We start from the raw sequence: 25557 nt of genomic DNA on the forward strand, positions 1-25557 counted from the left end.
ATAATCCAATCACGTGATTATTTTTTTTATTTTCTATTAATTTTAAGCTATATTATACAGGGTATTTATATATATACATCTAAAGATCTGAAACTACTGCTTTAAAGCTTTCAAGAGCAATTAAAGCAGTTCCGGTTATGATTGATGCCTTTGCAAGTTTAACTCCATGGACCCAGGAATCAGCAATTCCTGCAACTACAGCTAAGGCAGCTGTGTTCATTAAGATATAATCCACTAATGGATGATTATGCTCTTCATGGATTTTAAATACTTCATCATCTTGACGAAGTATATGAAGAAGGATTTCAGCATTTTCTTCTGGTGTACCTGATTTAACTTCTTCTAAACTATGTTCTGGTAATCCAAAATAATTTGGACTAAGTATACCTCTATTTATTGAACCATCTTCTTCAACCATCCAATATTTAGTAGTTCCAATAGGGGAAATTTCATCCAATACACAAGTACCAAACACAACCATCGTTCTTTTATGTACATGGGATTGTTTGGCCAATAAAGCTGCAGTAGTAGCATAAGCTTCCCCTAAAGCTTCACTATTAACCCCTAAAATTCTGGAACGAATAGGAATTGGATTAATTAAGGGACCAAGTATATTGAAAATTGATTTTATACCTAATTGAGATCTAACATTTGCTACTTTCCCCATACCGGGATGAAATGCTGGTGCAAATAAAAAGCAAAAATTGGTTCTCTTAACAATTTCAGGAGTAGTTTCAGCATTAACATTCATTAAATCAACTCCTAAAGCTTTAAGTAAATCACCTGATCCTGAAGTAGAGGTTGATGCCTTACCTCCATGTTTACATACTGGTAATCCAATCCCAGCTGCGACAATGGCTGCTGAGGTTGAAACATTAAATGTATTTTGTCCATCACCACCAGTACCAACAATATCAACATATCCTTCTTCATCGACGGATTCAGCAGGTATCACACTAGAAAACTCCAACACAGTATTCACTGCTGCCACTATATAATCAGGATGTTCATCAAGACCAGTGAATCTTAATGCTGTTAAAAAGGACGATATTTGTATATCGGATGCAAGTCCTCTGAAAATGCATCTTAAAACAGTAGCCAAATCGCTAGGAGTTAAATTAGGCGGTTGTAAAAGCAACGACTTTATATACGGAGTAAGAATATTCTTAGATGACATGGTATTGTTATGGATTGATATTGATTTGACTATAGTTGGTTGCGTTGTTGTGACTCAAATTAAAGGTCAATTTTTCAATTCAATGTTCTTTTTGTGTACAGATCGACTTTCGTGGAACGCTACCAATTTCAGATGTTTACAAAATGAGAACTCTATAATTATGAATCTATAAATGTATAACTAAACTACATCAATTTCAAATGAGATTTCTTTATCAGCGTCTACGTATGAATCACACATACACCAGATGGACAAATTATGATGACCTGGGTTGGGGATTGTAAATGAAAGTTTAATTTCCTGTGATTCATTCTTAATGGTGGTCTTCTTAATGGAGTATAATTGTTTAGTTTGAATATCTCCAATGACAATCCACCAACCTTCTCTGACTTCAGAAGGATAATTATGAGCCACAACAGTCAAATCATCCATTTCTTCATCTCTTTCTAATTTTATTATAATATCTTTTGGTTCATTTGCAACTATGGTTTCAGCCACATCTAACTCGTAAGAAATATCGATGTTAGGATACTTATTAACAAATTCTGCAACTTGATTAAGTTGACTTTCATTCAATTGGAAAATTTCATCTCTTTCCTCATCCTCTAAGGACATAATATCATATACTGTTTCAACTTCGTGCTCTTTACATCTCGCTAAAATAGCATCATTAAATTGAGGAATTTGTTTCAATGGACTATCTCTATTCCAAACACTTTGAATTACCATTTGTGAAATGGTCATGGCACTAAGTGCATTCAAATAACCTTCACTTGATAATGTATCAATACAACCATAAACCAAATTCAAAACAATTTGCAATACCTTCTTTTTATCAGACTCTAACTCCAAAGACAAAGGTATTCTCGAGAAATGAGCTTGAAGAAGAATGAAAGCTTTGAAATAAGGGGATGAAAAATTCTCTTCAGTTGCCTTATATGGAACTCTACTGTATATCTTTTTCAATAAACCTTCTTCATTCTGTCTTACATTTATAACATCAAATTCTTCACTTAAAGTTAAAGTTTCCAAAATTAATTTCAATTTGGCCCTATTATCCAATTGTTTCAATAATTTCATACTGTTAAGTCTAATACCATAATGAGATGCAATCATAGAACCATTCAATGGAGAAATATCTCCACTTTCTTCATCATCCTCTATCATTTCAATCTTTTCAAGATTACTTAATGTAGTCTCTACCAATTCTGAAAGATGTTCGGAAATACCAAGATGGGTTGTATCGTTAACATCATAGAAACTAGGATTTAATTGTAGTCTTCTGTAGAAATAAGTGAAGGTAAACCAATCAATACATTCTTGTTTGTTGGTTATAGTTCCCGAAGCGATTTCATCAACAAAGAACTCATGAAGTGATACATTTAAATAACTCTCAACTGGAAGACATTCATTCAAGAACTTACTATAAAAGTCAATTTTCGACTTATTGTTAGTGAATATCGAAACTTTTCCATTATCTCTTAAATTGTCCTTACAGCATCCAACCATTTCTAAGATATGGTTAACTGAGTAATCAATGAATCTATGATCTTTTCCATCATACTCTTGAGTTCCTAATATGACAACAGAACTACTGGCAGGAGCAAAATGAGAAGTATCTTTAGTTGCAAATAAAATGGAGATAACATCATGTTCAAATAATCTTCTCACAATGACTTCATCAACATAATGCATATCTGGATAAAAAATACCAATCCCATGAGAAATCAAGTTCTTAAGTACTTCATCATGAATTCTACCAAGGTAAGATTCAAGATCTTCGGTTGGTTCTGAAAGTGTGCCTTGATTGATAACTTCAGAAGCAACTTCTAAACATGCCAGTCTACTAGAACAAAACACTAAGGACTTTTCTTTCAGAATAGATTTAAGTATTGGAAACGTAAGACTTTCATCAGGTAATTCTTGTATTCTAATCTCTTTAATTTGATAAAACCTCTCTTGAGGAGAAAAGTTAAAAATGTTAGACTTAGAGCATCCAATCCATTCTCCAAAATCTCGACTATTAGCCATTGGAGTGGAAAGTGCTACTATTCTTAATTCCTTTTCAAGTTGAGCACTGACAAATCTCATTCTAGCAATGACTGATTCATATACCGCACCTTTCAAACCATTTCCAACCTCATGAACATCATCACAAATTAAAAGACCAATATCTTGAACGGCTCTTCTCTGTTTCCATCTCTTGGATACAAAGTTGAATTGTTCAGGTGTAGCCAATATGACATTGCACGAACCAATGACCAGAAGATCATTTACCAAGGTTCCATTGAAAATCCCAACTTCCTTTTCTTCTAACGTGGAAAACTTCTTTGACCAAACTTTATACAATTGATCAAGTTTCTTTTGATTAGGATCAAGATATACAGCCCTTGATGTATTACCCATCTTCCAATGATTAATTAAAGCTAACTCAGCACATACTGTCTTACCACCTCCTTTAGCAATACCAATAAATATATTTTCAATTGAATTGTACAAGTGAGGAAACAATTCAGATTGGAATTTGTTAAAAAATTTAAAATCAAATAAATCTTCAATTTCAGAGTCATTAAAGGTAGATTTAGAAACTATATTTGGGGGATCCAATAAACGTCTTGGTGCAGCAAATGGTTTTGGAAGTTGTAAGTCTGATAAATTTAAAGGTGTCTTCCATTCACTATGTAACCATGATTCACTGATGAAGTTAAGGAAATATACTGGCTGTTCTGGAGATAAAATCGGAAGAGTGAATTCCAACAAGTAAGTGTTTTCCACATCTCGTTTCAGAACCACAAATCTATCACTGAATAATACTTTATCACCATTACAATCTTCAACAACCACTAAGAATGATTCAACATTCTTCTGCTGGGGCCAAATCCAATCAGCAACAATCTGCACTTGAACACGAATCAAACTAGATGTGATTGTTTGAATGTAATAGCTGAGATCAAGTTTGGGGAATTGTTTTAATAATTCATAGGCTCTTCCTGCATTACTTTTCAAGTTCAAAGCTTCAGCTAATTCAGCAGAACTTAAATTAAAATAATGCATCCATGGGAAATGTGAACTTTCAGTAGCTCTGATTATTTCTTTTGGTGCCAAATCTCCAAATTGTCTGAAAGGAGAATTAGTTAACCACATCCTTTTTTCAACCATTTTACATAAGTTCAAAGTTATCTTAGCTAATGATGACCAATTCTTTTGTAATGATATTTCATGCATTGCTCTTAAAAGACGTCCAGCTGATTGAGTAATATAAACCATATCAGACATTAAAGCATAACCTTCTAATGTAAGTCTTGAAATATAGGCTTGTAATAATAAATTGATTTTGGCTGATGTTTCATTAGGTTTTTCTTTAACTGGAATTGGACTCTTTTCCATTAATTTAGCAATTTCTAACCTTTCTTCTTGTCTAGTAGCCACATATTCAAATTCACCCGACTTGGAAAATATCTTAATTAATTCGATCTCCGAGAGCCAAGGTTTCAACTGAGTATTATACATATTAATTGTCCTATAATTAATATAAAAATGAGAAGCAATCCTTCCAAGTTCAGTTCCAACCAAATTACCTGATTCAGCATCATATTGTACAAGTTTATTTTGTTGTAATATAGTCAAGGCAGAATGAGCTAAATCGTGTCTTTTCCAGTATAATGATTTATCATCTTCAATATCAACTCCAACATGATATAATGCAGGTGATCTTAACATACGGATATACAAGTAAGTATATCCCAACCATTGAACGACATCTTCTCTATTTTCAATAGTACCTAATACAATTTCAGCATTAACAGAATCAGCTAGCCTTGTCATTAATTGTGATTCAATTGGTAATTGTTGATTTAAAACTGCCAAATAATATTGAATTTCATCTTGAGTAGTGATTATAACCCCTTCACCGGATTTATCATATCTTGGTCTTCCAGCTCTTCCTAACATTTGTAAAATATCTTGCGGAGAAAGTTGTACCCAAGATCCCTTTTCAGGTGAGTAAGTTTCGGTACCTTTTATAATAACGGTATGAGCTGGTAGATTAACCCCCCAAGCCAACGTAGCGGTTGAAACAAGAACTTTCAAATGACTTTGAGCGAAAAGATCTTCCACCACACTTCTTTCATTCTTTAAAAGACCCGCATGATGAATTCCAAATCCTCCAGGGATAATTTCTTTAAGTTGTTTATCTTTGAATTCATTTGCTTCTTGTTGTAATATCTCTATTGAACCTTCATTTTTATTAATACCTCCAAGTTGTTCTTGTAACCATTTTGCCGTTTTAAAAGTTTCCTTTCTAGAATGAACGAAAATAATAGCTTGATGATTGTTTTTAAGACATTCTTCAATCTTCTCTTTACATGCTTCATTCATGGCACTTAACCTTTTAATAGCTTTTCTTTCTTTAATTCCAATAAACTTTTGTTCTAAAGGACATGGTCTATAAGATGCATCGAAATAAAATAAATCATTTGATTTATCAACATGTAAGAATTGGGCCACATCTTGATAATTCGGTAATGTAGCCGAAAGACCAATTAAACGAGTATTGGCATCGACATTTCTTATAGTTCTACTGACAATACTTTCCAATACTGGACCTCTATCATCATGTAACAAATGAATTTCATCAATTATTATTAATTTTGTTTTCTTGACAATAGCATTCTGAGATGCTTTTCTAGTAACCACATCCCATTTTTCAGGAGTAGTGACTATAACTTGAGTTTCTTCCAATTGTTTCTTGGATAAACTAGAATCACCCGTCAATTCATTGACAACAATCCCAAATGCTGGAGTCAATCTTCTCAGAAATTCTCTCATTTGTTCTTGAACTAAAGCTTTTAAAGGTGCTATATATACAAGTTTAAAATCCTTTAAATTAAGTTTACCAGTGTCTGGATTTCTATGATTAGATATGGCACGTAATATCGACAACATAGCCACATTGGTTTTACCTGCCCCAGTTGGAGCACATAACAAGATATTATTATCAGTATTGAATACTCGAGGAAATACTTGAGATTGAACTCGATTTAAATTAGTGGCTTCTGATGAGGGAAATACAGCTCTTGCCCATCCTGGAAGGGTTGAAATGGGGATTAATTCATTATCACCATTTGATTCTGGTGGTGGGGATGGGGCAGGAACAGTGATTATATCATATAGCTTTTTACTTTGTTGGAATGAACCTTGCGGTAATTTGATTTTAGTAGTTGTCATTAAGGGAGCAGTTTGAACAAAAGTTGAAGCTTCAATATCGATTAATTTTGGTATTCTTGTAGTTTCTGCTTCTATGTCGGATATTTTTCTTTTGGTTCCTCTATTATCATCAAGTTCTTTAATTAAATAATCTAATTTTAACTGTTTCATCTCTTCAATGATTTCTGATCTATTATTATTCTGTTGAAGTTTTATACCATAGACAATCTTCCATCTATCTTGAATACATAAATTTATGAATGAATTATTTTCAAGATTAAAGATTTCCAATAAGGATGTTTCCAATTGTTTGATATCAATATCTTCTTGTTGTAAGATTTCAAATGATTGATCCCATAATTTTTCAATATCATCCTTTTTAAGATCGGGTAAAGCTTTGGAAATCTCTTTCTGTATATATGAAACAGTGATTTCATAAATTTGAGGTAACTTGACATTATCAATTTTACCAGATAAGATTATATCCTTTGATTTAAGATCATCACCATCTTCCTCGACATTTTCTTCTTCTTCTTCTTCAGACTGTACTTCTCCTGCTAATAATTCTTCAGCATCATCATTATCGTCAAGTTCCACCGCTATCACATCGTTAGTCTCTCCATTATCTTCTATATTTTGACCTTCATCTTCATTATCTATGATTTTGCCGGCGAAATTGATTAAATCTTTCATTGAAATATCATCAATAGTCTCCCCAAGAAGATCAGAAATTGATGCTTTCTTAGTCGTCACATTTGAATCTTCTTCCTTAAGAATCTCCAACACTGATTCTGCAGCTGATATGATAATCTCATGACTTGCATCTTCTATGAATGGTCTTATAGTTGATAGTATCATATTGAAAAAGTGACTATTATTTTCAGTAACAACTTTATAATCATCACTTTCATTCGAGTTGGATGTCTCGACATGATCCACCGTATCAGTATTACTGGTGGTCAGCACCATCACATTGGCACTTCCCATATCTTTAATTGATATATGACCTGCTATAGAAGTAGGATTTGAATTTACATTATCATCATTATATCTTCTTGATCCTCGTATGATTTTATTCGACATCTCATTGTAACTGTATTGATTGCCATTAGTAGACTGCAGATCACCATTCCTTGGTGTACCGTTTGACATGGCTAATGTATAAATTTATGGATGAATTGATTGAAGTTTATGGTATATTTTGAAATAGGTTCTGATATTTCACTCTCATCTCCATGTTAGAGCGCGCGCCAACTAAAAAAATTATAACTAGTAAGACTTACAATATCAATGTTTATTTTGGGTTGGACTAGCCATGCTCTATATTTAATTATAAATGTTTTTTTAATTTTTAGATTAATTAATTATTTACTGAAGTTGTTTCCTATTTATACAATTATTTGGGAACTAAAATTAATAGACTTTGTTTAAGAAAGTCTTATTTTTAAAATCCCAAGAATCATCAGAAATTCTACCTCTTAAAACAGGAATTTCAGAACCTGGAACATAAACATCTTCAAATAAGATATCCATCTTAGCTTCTGGTGGAGAATCAGCTTCAGCAGCAGCAACTTGTTCATCAACATATTTTCTAGCAGCTTTATCATAAGCTTTAATTTCATCTTCAGTAGCAATTCCTTTATCTAATAAAGTTGCTTTTAAACCAGCAATTGGATCATTTCTTGATCTCATATGTTGAACTTCTTCTCTGGTTCTATAAGTAGTACCTGGATCAGACATAGAATGACCACCATATCTATAAGTTTCATATTCTAATACTAATGGACCATTACCTTGAGCAGCCCAATCTTTAGCAAATTTAGAAGCTTGATAAGTAGCTAAAACATCCATACCATTAACTTTTAAACCTGGAATATATTGACCTCTTTTATGATATTCAACAAGAGCAGAAGATCTTGAAGCGGCAGTACCCATACCATATTTATTATTTTCACAAGCAAAAATACATGGTAAATTCCATAATTTAGCCATATTATAAGATTCAAATACTTGACCTTGATTTGAAGCACCATCACCATATAAAGTGAAGGCAGCAGCTTTTTGACCTCTATATTTATGAGAGAAAGCTAAACCAGCTCCTAAAGGAACTTGAGCTCCCACAATACCATTACCACCATAGAAACCAGGAGCAAACATATGCATGGAACCACCTTTACCATAAGAAACTCCTGATCTTTTACCCATTAATTCTCCTAAAACTTCTTTAACAGAAGCACCTCTCATAAAGGCAAAACCATGACATCTATAAGAAGTAATGACGGTATCTTCAGCAGTAATGGCATTTTCAATCCCAACTGCAATAGCTTCTTGACCAACTGATAAATGACAAAAACCTCTAATTTTCTTAGCTTTATATAACGCATCAGCAGCCATTTCCATTCTTCTAATAATAATCATATCTTTATACATTTTTAATAAAGTTTCCTTTTCAGTTTCGAAATTTAATTCAGGAACTTCTAAATTATACCCTTCGAATGAACTTGGAGGTAATTCAATGGCAATTAAATCAGAATTAGCAGTAGCTAAACTTCTTTTAGCAATTCTGGTGGAAGCATTTGCCAATGGACGAACTGATCTAATCATGATTGATGGGATGGGGGTGATGATGATTGGATGATAGATGATCTTACAGAACAAAGTGGAAGTAGAATTGATCAAGATAAATGAATAGTAAATAAATTATGAATTCAAAATCCCTTTCCTTCCAGAGCCAAACAAAATCTGAAGCCCAGCCAACCCAACCCAATCCAAACACAGAGAGAGACGGGAACAAATCTTTTTTTTTTTCTCATCGATTAATGACACGGGAAAGATGCTTCCGCTGAGGAAAGATACGTGCCGCAGTACTTTATGGACAAAGTCGTGTGGAAATGTCCCGGAGGTATAAAACCGTTAATTTTTTTTAGGTTTTCGTTGGGGGAAGGAGGGAAATTTTAACTTTTGAGTTTTAGGATATCGGAGGTGGTAGAAATCTATTCTTGAGCAGTCGATCACGTGCGGAGATTTTGTTAAGGAGAGGAATGTCGCTGATAAAGTCATGTGATTTTGTCAAAGTTATTTATGATTCCCAGCCAGGGAGACTGAATTTACTAGTTTGAAGTAGAAGGAAGAACTGTATACTGGATTTGGAAGTTGACAACATTATACATATTGGGTTATATTGACGATGATGATGATTGTATGTATTTGGTACAGATAAGAGTGTTTGGCGTGTTAGATAAAAGAGAACAAGAGAAAATGTCGTGTGCTTGGTGAGCGACATGCGACAATATTGATTATATAGATGATTATGTAGATAATTTATAATTGATATAAATCAATGGAGATTAGATATAAATGCATAAATGAAGGAGGAAAGAATATTGAAGGGATGATATATAAATGTTAGGACAGCTTACCAGAAAAAATATTCAAAAACAGAGGAATTAGATTTATATTGAAATTAAGTACTGTTAGATATTATGAGAATAAATGTTGTAAGTTGAAACAATATTATAGTTGACTATATATAATAATTTAAGAAATAAATGAATTATTTGAGTAACTAGACAGATGATAATTAAATGAATTAAATATGAAGTTTTAACAGGTAAATAAAAGAATTAGATATATAATTAATTCACCGGTAGGATATTACAACTAAAGTTTCAGCAATTTATTGTTTGGCTGGCCCTTTTTTCAGGTATGACTATTATGGGATTAAGTCAGAAATTTCATATGGTAATTAGATTAGGATTCATTACTGGAGATAATTGAATAATATTAGAAATAATATAACATAATTTAGAATAGAAATAATAATTTCAAGCATGTTAGTAGAAAGGATATAACAGTAAAAGAACTGGACTTCCATTCATAAGTTCTACAACGTCCATCCCTTATGTGTCATATTCATAAAATAGGGAGTATGACGAATTAGTATCTAATTCATGATCTCTTTTCATAAGATCTACATCATCAATTTATTATGAATCGTCTACATATAGCACAATGTTTTAAGTTATTGAATCAGTTATTGCTTCGGAAGAATATTTCATTAATTCAGAATCATCAGTCATAAGTTCTACATTTTCTACATCTTATGAATTGTCACATACATGCTGTCAAGGACTGAACCCAATAATTCTATAATTAGTTCAGAATCTTCACTCGCATGTTCCAAATCATCCATCGTCTAGGAGTCATCTTCAATATGGAGTCTGATGAAATTGTAGTTAGTTCACAATCTCATTTAATAAGTTTCACTTCAACAGAACTTTACGAATCATCAACATACTTCGGTAAATTCTCAATGGTTGCACCTGTCGAAGCCATTTTTAGTTCAGATGCTGGCTTTATTGGTCCTAAATATTCCTACGTGAATTTAACCTCATCGAATCCTTATACGCATAGTACAATATTCTCAACAATCTGAAACTGACGGATCAGTAATTAATTCGAATGCTTCCGAACTTTCAGTCAGAAATTTTACGTCAATAAACCCATACAAATCATTTACTTCTGACGAATCTTTGGTTAGTTCAGAAGACCAGTTAGTTACTTCAAAATTTGCACTAGTCCTCTGCATATACCATAAATTTCCGGTCATTGAATCCGATGAAACAGTTATACTTCGAAAGCTAATGTGGCTAGTCCAAAATATCTGTACCTAAATTCTAAATCATCCTACCCTTACCCATCATATACACATAGTACCGTATTTTCGATCAGAGCCATTCACTAGTTCAGAGTTCCCATTTATGACATGCTTCCCTTACGAGTCATCTACCTTATTCTCGGATATTGAATCTGATGAATTTGAGGTAAGGACAAAAACAATTCGTTAGTTCTTCATCTGTGAACCATTACCAGCATCCACTTCACTGTATTATCAAACAATGAGCCTAGAGAAATTGTGGCTAGCTCAGACTAGCCACTAGTAAATTCTTCATCATCTATCACCCACGAATCTTCTACATACAGCTTCATCTTTTCAAGTCTCGCATCAGATGAATCAATGATTAGTGCAAAAGGTAGTTTGGTTAGTTCAACATCATCTTTCAATCGTGAATGGCCTACATTCAGCGGCATTCATTCGTTTAACGTATCAGATGAACCTATGGTTGTCTCAGAATCTGCGCTCCCTAGCTCTACTTCAATGGTTTACGAATCATCTACGTACAACAGTATATTATCAAATGATGTACATGATGAATCTGTGGTTAGTTCTGACTCTGAATTGATTAGGTCCACATCATCTAACCCTCTTGAAACATCTGTTTGCAACAGCAAATCATCAATTATTGAATGCATTGAACCATGGCCTAGTTTCTTTCATTATTGTGATAATAAATTCCTATAATGGTTCACGTACAAATTCTGCTCTTATGGGCTCGATATTTTCCTCCAACTAATGGTGTTTTAGAATACAACCTGGTAACTCCAATAAACAGTGTATCATTCAAAAAAGATAAAGATTTAGTACCGACGAGATCTTCTTTGAATTCAATATCCACTTTAACTACAAACCCAGCTAGTTTTATTTCAACTAGTGACACTTACGTAAATTCATGATCTCGTTTGCTAATGAAGGGCCTCATATTGTGGATTTTTTTTAGTTTGGGTCAGTATCAGTTTTCTTAATAAATGATTATAGTCTTTATTGTTGTTGTTCTTATAATTCTTCTTAATCTTCATTTATTCAAAATCTCTTATAGAACTTTATTTTATTTTACCTTGATGTAGTCTGTAGAAAGTCAACATAATTATCTGAACTATGTGAGACTGACTATATTCAAGTAAGTTCCTTGAGCTTGTTTCGATGAACCCAGTTGTCTAATTCAGGTCGTTGAAAATAAGACATTTGAATATTTTTTAAGAAGTGCGTTAGAATAACTGGCATTTCGAAGGAAGAGTTATATCGGGCCATACTATACTTAACATAAAGTAAACAAGACCCTTGTCATTTATAAATATAAAATATTGACTCAGAAAATAAGACTATTTATACAGTGATTTTGATATAACTTTTAGCTGAAACCCGTCTTCCATGCTTTTGTTGAGAGAAGTGTGCCGAGAGAAGTGCTATTAACCTAAATCGCTTAAATAGGCTATAACTATTACTAACCATAGTGTACTTCGCGTTAAAATTTTTTTTTTCAAAATATCAGCTTACGTAATATCGCATCGCATTGCGTTGATTTAGATTGTTTTAAGTTAAATCGCGAGGTCATTACTGCACAAATTGATAAAAAAATATGGCGAGAATGTACACAGCTGTGAAAAATACGCTGCTGAAAAAAGAAACGAAAAAAATGCAAAAAAAAATATTTGGCGGCTTTGCTAAAAATCATAGCCCTTTTATTTTAACATTATTAGATTCCGAACATTTGTAACGCTATTTTTTTGAGTTTGCCTTTTTAAAGAATAGTATGTATCAACAATTTTTTAATATAGTAAATAGCCCCTTCCCTTTTTGGGCATTGATATAGATTTTAAATTTTGTAATTATTGTTCTTTTTCTTTTCATTTTGTTATTCTTATTCTTTTTGTTTAAGTATTTCAATTGCACAAGTCTGGTTACGCTTTAGAATGTTCAATATTAAATCTTTATTGAGAGGTAATAGACTTCTAGTTTGTGTTGATGTTGATGGATACTAGCTTTCAATGTCTATTTATATTGTTATCATTCGGAAACAATATCTGATAGTATTGTGAATATAATTAATACCACCAATCAACCTATTCAATCGTTCAACAAGAGTAGCAAAGGAAATAATTATGAATCTACTTTTGATTCAACTTATAATAACAAGATCAACCAGATTCAGATTATAGTCCATCAAGACTTTATATTGAACAATATTTAGAAGATAAAAGAAATATTGATCCCATCTTTTCTTCCAATTTTGAAACTATGTTCACTGTAAATGATGACAATTTAAATACTAAACCTGACTTTTATAAATTCACAAAACTTTAGATTTTAGTGATCGTTATCGATTATATTTTGAAATTGTTTTGATCATAATAAATATTGGTTTACAAATCCTAATGAAAGAACTCAAGCTTATTTGTTTAATTTTGATTTAGATACCTTTTTAAATGATAAAGGTAGAGAATTACCAGAATGTTTTAATGAAGATAATCATAGAGATAAAACTGATAGAATTGATATCAAGATGCATTTAATAAAATATGTTGATAAAAAAAAGTGATTCATTTTTTCAACAAGTACAAACCATGTTCGATGGTTTATGTCATTTAAGAATCTTTAATAAATGTTATTTAACTTCAAATGAAATAAGTCAAAATAATGCCATTCAGAATTTCATTGCTGAACAAATGGACTTCTGCAGTTAAATTACATCTACCAATTTTCCAAAATTTAAATGCTCATAAGACAAATCCATCATCCTAATCTCATTCAAAAAGTCTTTAAGCGGAAGAGGTATAGTCTTGACCACTGGTGATAAACATGTTGATGATACTGTTCATTTAATTACATTATCAAGAGAACTTCAAAATAGTTTACCTATTCAAATTGTTTATTACGATAATCTTTCTGGTCGTTCAAAATCAAGAATTATAAGAGCTGTGAGAGAAGAGATGAAAGATTTGCCCAAATACGAACAAGTAAGAAGTCAATTCCTTGTTGATTATCATAGAGGACTACCAAAACAAGAAGTTTACTTCGTTAATACTTATAATTTAATTTTCTTTTCTTTTCTAATAGTAAATATACAAAAACAGGAGTATTTTCTTTAGAAGTAGAAACACAGCACCAACTAGACCTAATACTGATGCAAGATTCATTAGGAAAATGTCTCCATAAAAACTGGGTGCTATAATGTTTGATTTCCCATTATTAACGGACCATGCCCTTGATTTAGAAGCTATGCATGTGTTATTTCACTTTATGGAAGCTGGAGCTGTTATTATTGATAAGACTCGACAATTCACTTCTATGTTTTATTAGCTCGATTAAATTTTGTGGAATCTTTTAGACTTTTAAGTCATGGTGAAAATGAATTATTTTGGTTTTCATCTGTGGTAAATGGTGATCAAGGATTTATATTTAATAAGAATTTTGCTGCTGCAGCAGGTGAAACAAGCTCTCCAAAAGTTTTAAATGGTAGAAATCGTCAAGCCAAAGAAGTTTGTTCTGCTCATCAAGAAGGATCACTTATAAACGTTGATGAGACCAGTCAAAAATTATTTAGATTGAATGGTGATGTTTGGGATGGTGTTGAGTGACTAAACTAGGGGAAGAGTATATAAGGTTATCATTAGCACATTTTGCTGGTTGTTCATATATTTATTTATTTATTCAAAAAGTTTTCTACTTTAATCCTAATATTTCATTTTTTATAGATAAATTATTATGTTTATTATATTACAAAAAAATGCCTATTAATATCAAACCTATTGAAATAGAGAAAGATATTCTAACTCCCTCAGCACTCGAAATGGTTGAAATAATAGGTGAAACATAAGCTGCCGTCGAAGTCGTCTCTGCCATGATCCCAGTTACTATACTGGTCCTAGTATTAAGAGACAATGTAACAGATACCTCTGCCGGAATTTGACAGAAGGACAATTGATCTGGAGTTTGTACATTTTGTTGACGTGGACAAGTTTCTTCATTTAATAATAACAACAAATTATCTATTTCAAATGAAAGCCAGATCAATACAGTAAATGGTGGTGGTACCAGCTCTCCTCTATAATATATGTTCTGAACACAAGCCTTAAACAATCAAAAAGATCAAATTCTGAGTGAACCGCACTGCACACACATTGGATCTCGTTATCCAAATAAAATTTGTTTACACCACCACTTAAATTACAGGAATTGTGCATACATTCGAAAAGATTGCCGTAGCCTTGCATACACGATTACTTGGAGTTGATTAAACATTCATTGGTTGGTACACAAGTACTAGTACTTTTTATTGTTTTGGAAGTAGAAATGCATGTAATCATCTAATATGGTGGCTGGGGAGGATCATAACTGAACTTTTGATTCATGTTTATCAAAAAATATGCATAATAATATAAATCAGCAAAATCAGGTAATTCCAAATAAGGTGGTCCTCGATTAGTGAAAAGAGGTTACTCTGAGGCACATGTATCAAAAGCAAGAAATATCCAGCATATTCATTTTGAGCATTGCATAAGCATGAATCTATTTCCAAAGAATTGCTATTCTTCCAATTGTCACATTTTTGATTCAAAAAACTAAAATATGTATGACAAACAGCTTCACACTCATTCACGAAACCGACTGGGACACATACATCTCCGTATTCTGGACTTGGTGTTGTAAAACTGTGTTGTGTAGAGACTATTGAAAAGTGATCTTGAGCTGCATAACTGCGACTAACAACTATAACTGTAAAATAATTACTTCTTATTGTAGACCCGACTTCGTTAATTGATAATTGGATAGAGTCAAATAAATGAGAACTTGAAAAAGTTTCAGTTCGTCACAGGAATTTGGACTGTCAAGCTCGATATAGACTCATGCCCAGGAGGCAACAATACCAGCATCGAAGGGATAATTGAAGATATAGAAGTTACTCTGGTGATGACTATTGAAGACTTTAAATAGGTATTTGGAGTGTTGTTTGATAATATAGCTGAAGATATACTAACAGTTACTGAGGGTTCAACGTTTATGCCAGAAGATTTAATGGATGAATTTGTTTCCAAGGAAATAGTCTTTTCATCCGAAGTGATTACAAATTGCCCAGATGAAGGGACATATGATTGTATTGAACCAATACTTAATGTCACAGATTGGGATATTAATTCTCTTTTATAACTACTATTGCTCGAGTTTATCTCGGTACATGATTCAGTAAAAACATTCGATTGAGTTGAAGTAGGATTTGGTTCCAGATTAGATCCAGACGACATTAACTCTAAAGACGAGCTTGATGCAAAGGGTGGACTTGATGTAGTGTGTGAACTAGACTACACTCTAAAGAAGAGCTTGACTTTAAAGAAGAGCTTGACTCTAATGTAGTATGTGAACTAGGGCTTGACGTTGATATTCTCGATTCAATAGATGAGTTCGACTCGATTGAAGTAAAAGATTCTGAAGATGAACTCGATATCACGGTAGAACTCAAAAGTGATGACCTCGAAGAGTAAACCGGTCTAATGCAGTTAGCACGAAAAGTGGTACAGAAGGTTTAACATGGGAAGGAATTTCTAGAGATATATCTGGCTCGTTCTCATTTGATGTTATGCTTTCCTCTAAAGTCGTAGACGATAAAGCACCAGAATTTTGAGAACTTATTTCCATAATGAATGCACTTGATGATACAGTTACATTTGTAGAACTTGTTGAACTTGTAGTAGATGACGTTGTAGGAATTACAGAACATTGCTTTAGATTGCTTGGAGGTTTTAGTGAACTACATGTCCAGCTATTTATTCCTAAATGAGCCATTTCAAATGCATGCCAATGTAGAGCGGTATATGGAGGGGGTAAAGGATCCACTATAACCAATACCATAAGTACAATCACGACATGCAACATATGCTGTTGGAAATCCAGCCGCCACCCCACAGATACAAGTAATTTCGCTCGGAGTATGAAACCTTGGTTTAGTATCAATTGCACATTGGACGTGAAAGTAGTCAAAAAGTGAAGAACACCTATCAAGACAAATATCATTGTTAGGAGCCACACAGATTGCAGTTGGTGTTGTAGCTGCTGAATTTGCTGTCGAAGTTGGCGAAGGAACCGACTGACAAACAGTCATAGTATAAGAAGGAGTAGGAGCCTTGTATAGGTACTTATCTTGTATTTGTAACATCCTGTAATTATAATATACCAAGTTTAGAACTTGTTGATAAAAGCGGCAAAAACTTTAAACACATAAACAAAAAAACAAAAATAAGTGATACCAAAATAAAAAAGATGATTCCATCTTATTATCATCTATCAACAGTGTATATTTGATACATCATATCATCATATCATACTTAACCATACCCATATCTGTATTATAACTACTAGATCCAACTCAACTACCACTTTAGACTCATATCTCATATACCTTTAATGTCAGAATCAGAAAATACCTTCAGACAGCAGAAAAATAATTGGAATCGATCATTTCCAACTCATAACAATTCAAGTAACGTCAATACCAACAATCATAATGCCACCGAACGACCTATCTTTGCTGATTGGACTGATTATGTGAAAACCAGTGCCAATAACTTATATACTCGATTACCTATGACAAATCAAGATGCTAATAGTAATCAAATTCAAGAACCTTCATGGTTTAAATTATCAAGAGTTGAAAAGATTATCGGATTTGGATGTTGTCTTGCAGCTTCAGTATTATGTTTTGTGATTTGTTTTTTTATGTTCCCTGTATTAGCATTAAGACCTAGAAAATTTGCATTAATTTGGACTTTAGGATCAGTATTATTTGTATTATCATTTGGAATCTTACAAGGTCCAAATAGTTATTTAAAGCATTTATTATCAAGAGAAAGAATTTTATTTTCAACGATATTTTTCAGTTCAATTTTAATAACGTTATATTGTTCAATTATTTTAAAAAATACAATATTAACTATATTTGCTAGTATAATTGAATTTATTGCAATTTTATATTATAGTTTTAGTTATTTCCCATTTGGTGCAACAACTGTAACTTGGTTTACAAGTTATGTGGTGGGATATTTAGGTGGTTTAGTCGGTGGAGTTATTCTATAAATAAATCTGATTCAATCAATGAAATCAAATCAAAACAAATTAACCTAATTTTATTTAATAATGTTATATATTTTAATGTCATTTTATTTAATATAAACTTAAATCAATTTTAATCTTATTATTATATTTTTTTTAAAAAATCATTAACCCTTACAAAACTCCTCTCTCTCTCACATCTCCCATTGAATACAAACACTTCTAGCCCCATTCATTATAATTTACCAGAATCTTTTAAAGATTGGATTTGATCTTGTAATTGTTTATGATATTTACCTAATTTATCAAAATCAGTAGCTTCAGCAGGCCATCCTACAATCAATCCCGTTTCTTCATCTTTCTTTGGAATCAAATGGAAATGAACATGTTCAACCACTTGATGAGCAATTGATCCATTATTTTGAAGCACATTATATCCAATATCAGATAATTTATCATATTGATCTAAATCTAATACTTTAGTTAATTTCTTAACTACGGGTAAAATATCAGCTAAATATTCATCGGGAATATTATGTAATCTAGCTCCATGATATTTTGGAATAATTAAAATATGACCTTGACTAATAGGTTGAATATCTAAGAATGAATAAGTTAATGGAGTTTCAATGATTTTAAACGATGGAATTTCTCCCTTGATGATTTTACAAAAGATACAGGCTGCATCATGAGCAATTGATGTAGTAGCCATTGTTAATTGATTCGATTTTGTTACCTTATCCAATTAAAATTAAATGAATTCATAAAAATATCACCATATATATATATTTCAATCAAATCCCTTTTTCAGTTTATACAAAGTATTTTGGTTGGGGAAACTGTCGTGTACTAATGGTCAAATTATTGGTACATCCATACCGCTAAAGTAAGTTTGTCTCAACATCCATACATCTGGATTAAAAGCTTTTTGGTTTTTATCGCCAGAATTGGGTGGCAAAAAACAAAAAGGGAACAGCACATATATGTACTTAGGACTGTATATAATCCACCCCCGTAGATTGGAATAGAAGTTGACAGAAGCTTTTCATAATCGATGGTAAAGGAGTTAGACATAGTTAAGTTTAGATGATTTTGAGTTAGTTTCAGTCTTACAAATACATCAACAAACTTCACCAACTGTTAAGGATACTATTCTACTTATAAAAGTATCTTGATTCTTCCAATTCTCCCCCATTTTGGATTGCCACCAAACCTGCAGTTATATACAGGAATCACTCCCACAACACCATCCGCGACACTGTTGGAAATTCTCAACTTTCACCATCAATTATCATTTATTACGTTTAAATACTTCTTTTGATTTCAATTCAATTCTTAAGGGTTACAAATCATCTTTTGATCTTAATTACAATTAGAACTTGTGATTTATCATTAAAACTTATTACATTCCAGTTCCTGAAATTATCTTTGTCGTTTCTTTTTCTATTATAATCAATTCCTTTTAATCAAAATCGTTCGAGTTTTTGGTCTAGAGAAATCAATATACTGATCAAGTTCCCCCCTTAGAAATCAATCGATCTGTTAAAAGTCAAGTTAATTCATTTACTAGATACCTAATTGAATCATTTTGAATATGAGTAACCACGAAGAAGATAAGAAACCTCATTTTGATGCGTCTGGTGCCCATCAAGTTGAAGATAAGACTGCTACTGCTATCTTAAGAAGAAAGAAGAAGGATAATGCTTTAGTCGTTGATGATGCTGTCAATGATGACAATTCAGTTATCACTATGTCCTCCAACACTATGGAATTATTACAATTATTCCGTGGTGATACTGTGTTAGTTAAAGGTAAAAAGAGAAAAGATACTGTCTTAATTGTATTGGCTGATGATGATATGGATGATGGTGTTGCCAGAATCAATAGATGTGTTCGTAATAATTTAAGAGTCAGATTAGGTGATATTGTTTCCATTCATCCATGTCCAGATATTAAATATGCTAATAGAATATCCGTATTACCAATAGCTGATACTGTTGAAGGTATTACTGGTTCATTATTTGATCTTTATTTAAAACCTTATTTCGTCGAAGCTTATAGACCAGTAAGAAAAGGTGATTTATTCACTGTAAGAGGTGGTATGAGACAAGTTGAATTTAAAGTGGTTGAAGTTGATCCTGAAGAAATTGCCATTGTTGCTCAAGATACTATTATTCATTGTGAAGGTGATCCAATTAATCGTGAAGATGAAGAAAATAATTTAAATGATGTTGGTTATGATGATATTGGTGGTTGTAAAAAACAAATGGCTCAAATTAGAGAATTAGTTGAATTACCTTTAAGACATCCTCAATTATTTAAATCAATTGGTATAAAACCTCCAAAGGGTATTTTAATGTATGGTCCTCCAGGTACTGGTAAAACCATTATGGCTAGAGCTGTTGCTAATGAAACAGGTGCTTTCTTCTTTTTAATAAATGGTCCTGAAATTATGTCTAAAATGGCTGGTGAATCAGAATCTAATTTAAGAAAAGCTTTTGAAGAAGCTGAAAAGAATTCTCCATCTATTATTTTCATTGATGAAATTGATTCTATTGCTCCAAAGAGAGACAAAACTAATGGTGAAGTTGAAAGAAGAGTTGTTTCTCAATTATTAACTCTTATGGATGGTATGAAAGCAAGATCAAATGTTGTTGTTATTGCTGCTACTAATAGACCAAATTCTATTGATCCTGCCTTAAGAAGATTTGGTAGATTTGATAGAGAAGTTGATATTGGAGTTCCAGATGCCGAAGGTCGTTTAGAAATCTTAAGAATCCATACTAAAAACATGAAATTAGCTGATGATGTTGATTTAGAATCTATTTCTTCTGAAACTCATGGTTTTGTTGGTGCTGATATTGCATCCTTATGTTCTGAAGCTGCTATGCAACAAATTCGTGAAAAGATGGATCTTATAGATTTAGAAGAAGATACTATTGATGCTGAAGTGTTAAATTCTTTAGGTGTCACTATGGAAAATTTCAAATTTGCTCTTGGTAATTCTAATCCTTCTGCCTTACGTGAAACTGTGGTTGAAAATGTTAATGTTACTTGGGATGATATTGGTGGTTTGGATGCTATTAAGAATGAATTGAAAGAAACTGTTGAATATCCAGTCTTACATCCAGATCAATATCAAAAATTCGGTTTGGCTCCAACCAAAGGTGTATTATTCTTTGGTCCACCAGGTACTGGTAAAACTCTTTTAGCAAAAGCTGTCGCTACTGAAGTTTCTGCTAATTTCATTTCTGTTAAAGGTCCTGAATTATTAAGTATGTGGTATGGTGAATCTGAATCTAACATTCGTGATATTTTTGATAAAGCAAGAGCTGCTGCTCCAACTGTTGTGTTTTTAGATGAATTAGATTCTATTGCCAAAGCTAGGGGTGGATCTCATGGTGATGCTGGTGGTGCTTCCGATAGAGTTGTTAATCAATTATTAACTGAAATGGATGGTATGAATGCCAAGAAGAATGTTTTCGTTATTGGTGCTACTAATAGACCTGATCAAATTGATCCAGCTTTATTAAGACCTGGTAGATTAGATCAATTGATTTATGTTCCATTACCTGATGAAGTTGCTAGATTATCTATCTTGAAAGCTCAATTAAGAAATACTCCATTAGAACCAGGTTTAGATTTAACCGAAATTGCTAAAATCACTTCTGGATTCTCTGGTGCTGATTTATCTTATATTGTTCAAAGATCAGCTAAATTTGCTATTAAAGATTCTATTGAAGCTCAAATTAGATTAGATAAATCAAGAGCTGCTCAAAAGGAAGAAGCTAAAGTCAAGGAAGAAGATGTTGATATGACTGCTACTAAATCTGAAGCTCAAGAAGTTGAAGAAGAAGAAGAAGATCCAGTTCCATTCATCACCAGACTTCATTTCGAGGAAGCCATGAAGACTGCTAAACGTTCTGTTTCTGATGCTGAATTACGTCGTTATGATGCTTATGCTCAACAATTACAAGCTTCAAGAGGTCAATTTGGTAACTTTAGATTTGCTGAAAATGAAGGTGGTGAAGCAAGTGCTGCCAATGGTGAAGGTGCTTCTGGTAATGCTGGAGGTGCTTCATTTGGTCGTGAAGAAGAAGAAGATGATTTATATAGTTGAGCTAGTATCACGTATATTTTCAAAATGGAGAAAGAAAGAAAGAAAGAAAGTCAAAAAAGAAACTTATATAATCAGTAATTCAAATCAAGTTCATTATCATGTCGTCATTTGTTAAATCTTTGTCTAGTTTATCTTAATATTATTATTTTTATATTATTTGTTATAATTTTATTGTTACAGTTTTCTATCTATATAGTAAGAATAAAAAAAAAAGAAAAAAATAGCTTCCTTCTGTAATGATAACTCCCCATTGCAAGCCATTTTTGTTATGGTACTAGTTATACCTTTCCTTATATAAACGTGTCGCTACCAGTTTAAAGGAACCCCTCCTTTTTTTGGCTCTTCTCTCCGAACAAAGGACAAGATCGGAAAAATTCTTCATAAAAAATAAATAAGCATAAATTTACACTCCTCTTTTTAAATTTGCTATCCCTTTTTCTTCTTCAAGCTACTTAAGTTTCAACTCATATTTGCATATCTTTTAGAGCTTTAAGCTCGTTATAGACATACATAACTAAAGACTTTTCTAAGTCTATCTTGACAGGTTCAAATTCTTGTCATTTATCATCTTTAAAGCAGCAAACAACGGTTTGTTTGTGTAATGTATAATTACAAACATCAAAATATCATCTAATACCCTTATCACATAAAAGTTAATCCTTCAATCTCCTTGTGTTTATAATATATAGATTCAACTCAGATAACACACCCTTAATTCAAAAGTCTTTACGAAACTTGCATTTTTTCCAATTATACCCCACATAGATATAGACCCAATCACATAACATGAAACACTTTGCTAATAGTGGATTGTTTATCCTTACACCAATGTTCTTAATCGCAAGTGATTTCTTCGTTTCAAACTTTTCCAAAACAGCTCCTAAAAAGATTGTTGCTAATGGGAATAAACCATTTAATAGTAGTATCAATCCAAAGGCTTATCGTCCTTCATGGATTGAAGATCATTTTTATAACAATGGTAATAATTCCAAGTGAGAAGTGGCGTCTTATGGGATATTCTATGCTTCCCTGGTTTTCTAATTAACAGTGTCTTTTTGTATTCATTCCTTGGGTATCGGTTTCATTATATTATATTTTTTATTCATTCATTTCAGTGTTTACATCTGGATTACTCAGATTATCACTACAATTACGGTACTTGGGGGTCTTTTTAAAATCATATTTCCATTCTTCATTTATTCATACTTTTGGTTTATATCTTTATATATAGTTTCATTAATCGATTCAATATTAATTTTGTTTAAAATAACATTGATTCATATTTTGTAGTTTATATATTTGTTCACGTGACCTGACTTTCCTGTATATAAGTTGGATTTTCATTTAAATAAATTTTATTGGTTAAACAACAAAAGTGTTCTCTCACTCACGTATCAAAGAAAAAGTTACAGAAAATTTTGAAAACAATAAAGGGATAATAAATCTATTAAAGGATATCAATACTTCCATCCAACTAATAAGAATAGATATTAAGCTTAGACTATGTTGAGAAGAGTAGGAAACACATCTTCTGGTCGTACCATACAACAATCATTTAAAAGATTCAATTCATCACATCATCATCATGACTCCCATTCACAACCACCAAAGACTTTAGAAATAAATATCACTAAAATATTCGGTATAGCTGCTGTAGCTGGTGCTTTCTTGGTCTACAAGAACCATGAACCAACTGACAAACCATTAATAGCTACTGGATTATATAACCAACAAGTTAACGGAGATCGTGAGAACTTGAGAAATGAAAATTACTTGAGAAGATATAAAACTTCCTTTATTAAAGGTTTCATTAGAGATAAAGGTGGTATAGGTCAAAGACAAAACAGAAGAATCTCAGATCCACCAGTCACTTCCACTAATTTAATCCCAACACATTCTCCATATGGTAATCAATTTGGAGCTGGTATAAAAACAGATAAATTAGGTCCAAGAAAGGAAAGAGTTAGAATCTTTGCTCCAATTGATACTTCATCTGATTAGAATATCAAACCATTAAATCAAAAACAAAATTACAGTATATTAGTCATCACTTGCCTTTGTCATGCTTTTGGTCTTCATTCCAATCAAGAATCAAAAAGTTATAACACAACGACAGTTAAGAATCATTATCATCATACCTCATGATACTTTTTTCATTATATTCATCATTGCATTATGGCAGAGTACAATCTTGAAAACTTCAAACTCACTACCACGTTTGAATTAATCAGGTTGTACGCTTTCATTTAAACCATTTTATTACATTAAAATTTTATTATTTCACTTTCACTTTCTCTTTTCTTCACATTTTAGTATTTACTTTATATTATTAGTAATTTATATAAAGCTTGAAACTATTATTCAAGTCTATTAATATATTTATCATTTAGATTATTTGCAACTTACTGTAGTTTATAATTATTAAATAGTAAATAATAAACTAGTAATATTTCGGCATATTTATCCCGATTTTTCAGCTTGTATGCAGTATTCTCAGGATCAAACCGCCAGGAATTCAAAAATTGGATAAATTAATATATATATAAATAGTGGAGAAAGGTAGTTTAATTTAGAAACTCATTCAAATATTTGATGTTTAAAAGTAATACTTTATTAAAACCAACTATCAGATACTTCTCATCTAGTTTAAGAACCATGTCAATTGAATATAACGTTATTATCTTTGATAAACCAAATACTGATAGAACAGAAATCAGACCTCAACATTTTAAAGGTATTGCACCAACTGTTAATTCAGGAATTGTTAAATCTGCTGGTGCCATTTATCATGATGATGCTAAAACCAAGTTTGCTGGTAGTACTTTCCATTTAGTAGCTGATTCAAGAGAAGATGTCATTGCATTCTTAAAAAAAGATGTTTATTATAGTACTGGTATTTGGGATATTGAAAATGTTATTATTAACCCAGTTGGTATAGTAGTTCGTTTACCAAAGAAATTAGATGGTGTTGAAGATGAATTCTATAAATTATAATTGAGTCAGTTGATAAGAAGTAGCATATTAAAGATCATAGTAGAAGTAAATTATTAAATATCTAGATTAATAAAACGATACACAATAAAAAATCGATAAATAAAGACAAATTGTAGCCACCTTGATTAAAATTATCCTATGGTAACTGAAACCTCGTCATAAATACCGTTAGCTAAATTTATGTCAAATGACTTAATTTCTTAGCGTTTCTATAATTAACAAATATTATGCAGCACATAAAAAAAATATTATTATTGAGCCAAGATGACACCTAGAGAATGAAGTAACGATGAAAGCATACCGTTCTTGGATAGCAACATATGATATATAAACCGGATT

General features: G+C 32.0%; 10 protein-coding genes across 10 annotated transcripts; 5 read left to right on the top strand and 5 right to left on the bottom strand. All coding sequences in view use genetic code 12, as the record gives it.

Moving 5' to 3' along the window:
- On the bottom strand, positions 1–1267 carry TRP4 (anthranilate phosphoribosyltransferase). The gene has a single exon (XM_064903983.1). The coding sequence runs from the start codon at positions 1175–1177 to the stop codon at positions 80–82; it is 1098 nt and encodes a 365-aa protein (XP_064761284.1). The 5' UTR covers positions 1178–1267; the 3' UTR covers positions 1–79.
- A 90-nt stretch (positions 1268–1357) lies between these two features.
- On the bottom strand, positions 1358–7534 carry DFJ63DRAFT_288319 (ATP-dependent RNA helicase; the record flags this gene model as incomplete). Its single annotated transcript, XM_064905134.1, has 1 exon — positions 1358–7534. One exon carries the CDS (start codon positions 7532–7534, stop codon positions 1358–1360), a length of 6177 nt encoding a protein of 2058 aa, XP_064761285.1.
- A 261-nt stretch (positions 7535–7795) lies between these two features.
- On the bottom strand, positions 7796–8986 carry PDA1 (pyruvate dehydrogenase (acetyl-transferring) subunit E1 alpha; the record flags this gene model as incomplete). Its single annotated transcript, XM_064905117.1, has 1 exon — positions 7796–8986. One exon carries the CDS (start codon positions 8984–8986, stop codon positions 7796–7798), a length of 1191 nt encoding a protein of 396 aa, XP_064761286.1.
- A 1609-nt stretch (positions 8987–10595) lies between these two features.
- Positions 10596–14638, top strand: DFJ63DRAFT_336688 (uncharacterized protein; the record flags this gene model as incomplete). The annotated part of the gene is made up of 7 exons (XM_064908421.1): positions 10596–10794; positions 11323–11629; positions 11836–11933; positions 13213–13300; positions 13443–13581; positions 13817–14024; positions 14361–14638. The coding sequence occupies 7 exons, from the start codon at positions 10596–10598 to the stop codon at positions 14636–14638; spliced, it is 1317 nt and encodes a 438-aa protein (XP_064761287.1).
- Positions 14639–15862: 1224 nt separating this feature from the next.
- DFJ63DRAFT_336689 (uncharacterized protein) lies at positions 15863–17211 on the bottom strand (the record flags this gene model as incomplete). Its single annotated transcript, XM_064908422.1, has 3 exons — positions 15863–16337; positions 16543–16788; positions 16994–17211. 3 exons carry the CDS (start codon positions 17209–17211, stop codon positions 15863–15865), a joined length of 939 nt encoding a protein of 312 aa, XP_064761288.1.
- Positions 17212–17264: 53 nt separating this feature from the next.
- Positions 17265–18234, top strand: SFT2 (Sft2p). Its single transcript, XM_064903987.1, has one exon. The coding sequence runs from the start codon at positions 17460–17462 to the stop codon at positions 18126–18128; it is 669 nt and encodes a 222-aa protein (XP_064761289.1). The 5' UTR covers positions 17265–17459; the 3' UTR covers positions 18129–18234.
- Positions 18234–19283, bottom strand: HNT1 (adenosine 5'-monophosphoramidase). Its single transcript, XM_064903982.1, has one exon. It carries the CDS (start codon positions 18814–18816, stop codon positions 18340–18342), a length of 477 nt encoding a protein of 158 aa, XP_064761290.1. The 5' UTR covers positions 18817–19283; the 3' UTR covers positions 18234–18339.
- Positions 19284–19698: 415 nt separating this feature from the next.
- On the top strand, positions 19699–22224 carry CDC48 (AAA family ATPase; the record flags this gene model as incomplete). Its single annotated transcript, XM_064908423.1, has 1 exon — positions 19699–22224. The coding sequence occupies one exon, from the start codon at positions 19699–19701 to the stop codon at positions 22222–22224; it is 2526 nt and encodes an 841-aa protein (XP_064761291.1).
- Positions 22225–23593: 1369 nt separating this feature from the next.
- DFJ63DRAFT_206409 (uncharacterized protein) lies at positions 23594–24521 on the top strand. The gene has a single exon (XM_064903988.1). The coding sequence runs from the start codon at positions 23728–23730 to the stop codon at positions 24223–24225; it is 498 nt and encodes a 165-aa protein (XP_064761292.1). The 5' UTR covers positions 23594–23727; the 3' UTR covers positions 24226–24521.
- A 295-nt stretch (positions 24522–24816) lies between these two features.
- On the top strand, positions 24817–25218 carry OFR1 (Ofr1p; the record flags this gene model as incomplete). The annotated part of the gene is made up of 1 exon (XM_064906388.1): positions 24817–25218. One exon carries the CDS (start codon positions 24817–24819, stop codon positions 25216–25218), a length of 402 nt encoding a protein of 133 aa, XP_064761293.1.
- Between the last annotated feature and the right edge of the window lie 339 nt (positions 25219–25557).

This window comes from Scheffersomyces coipomensis, assembly GCF_036884675.1.
Source record: "Scheffersomyces coipomensis strain NRRL Y-17651 chromosome Unknown DFJ63scaffold_5, whole genome shotgun sequence".
Lineage (NCBI taxonomy): Eukaryota > Fungi > Ascomycota > Pichiomycetes > Serinales > Debaryomycetaceae > Scheffersomyces > Scheffersomyces coipomensis.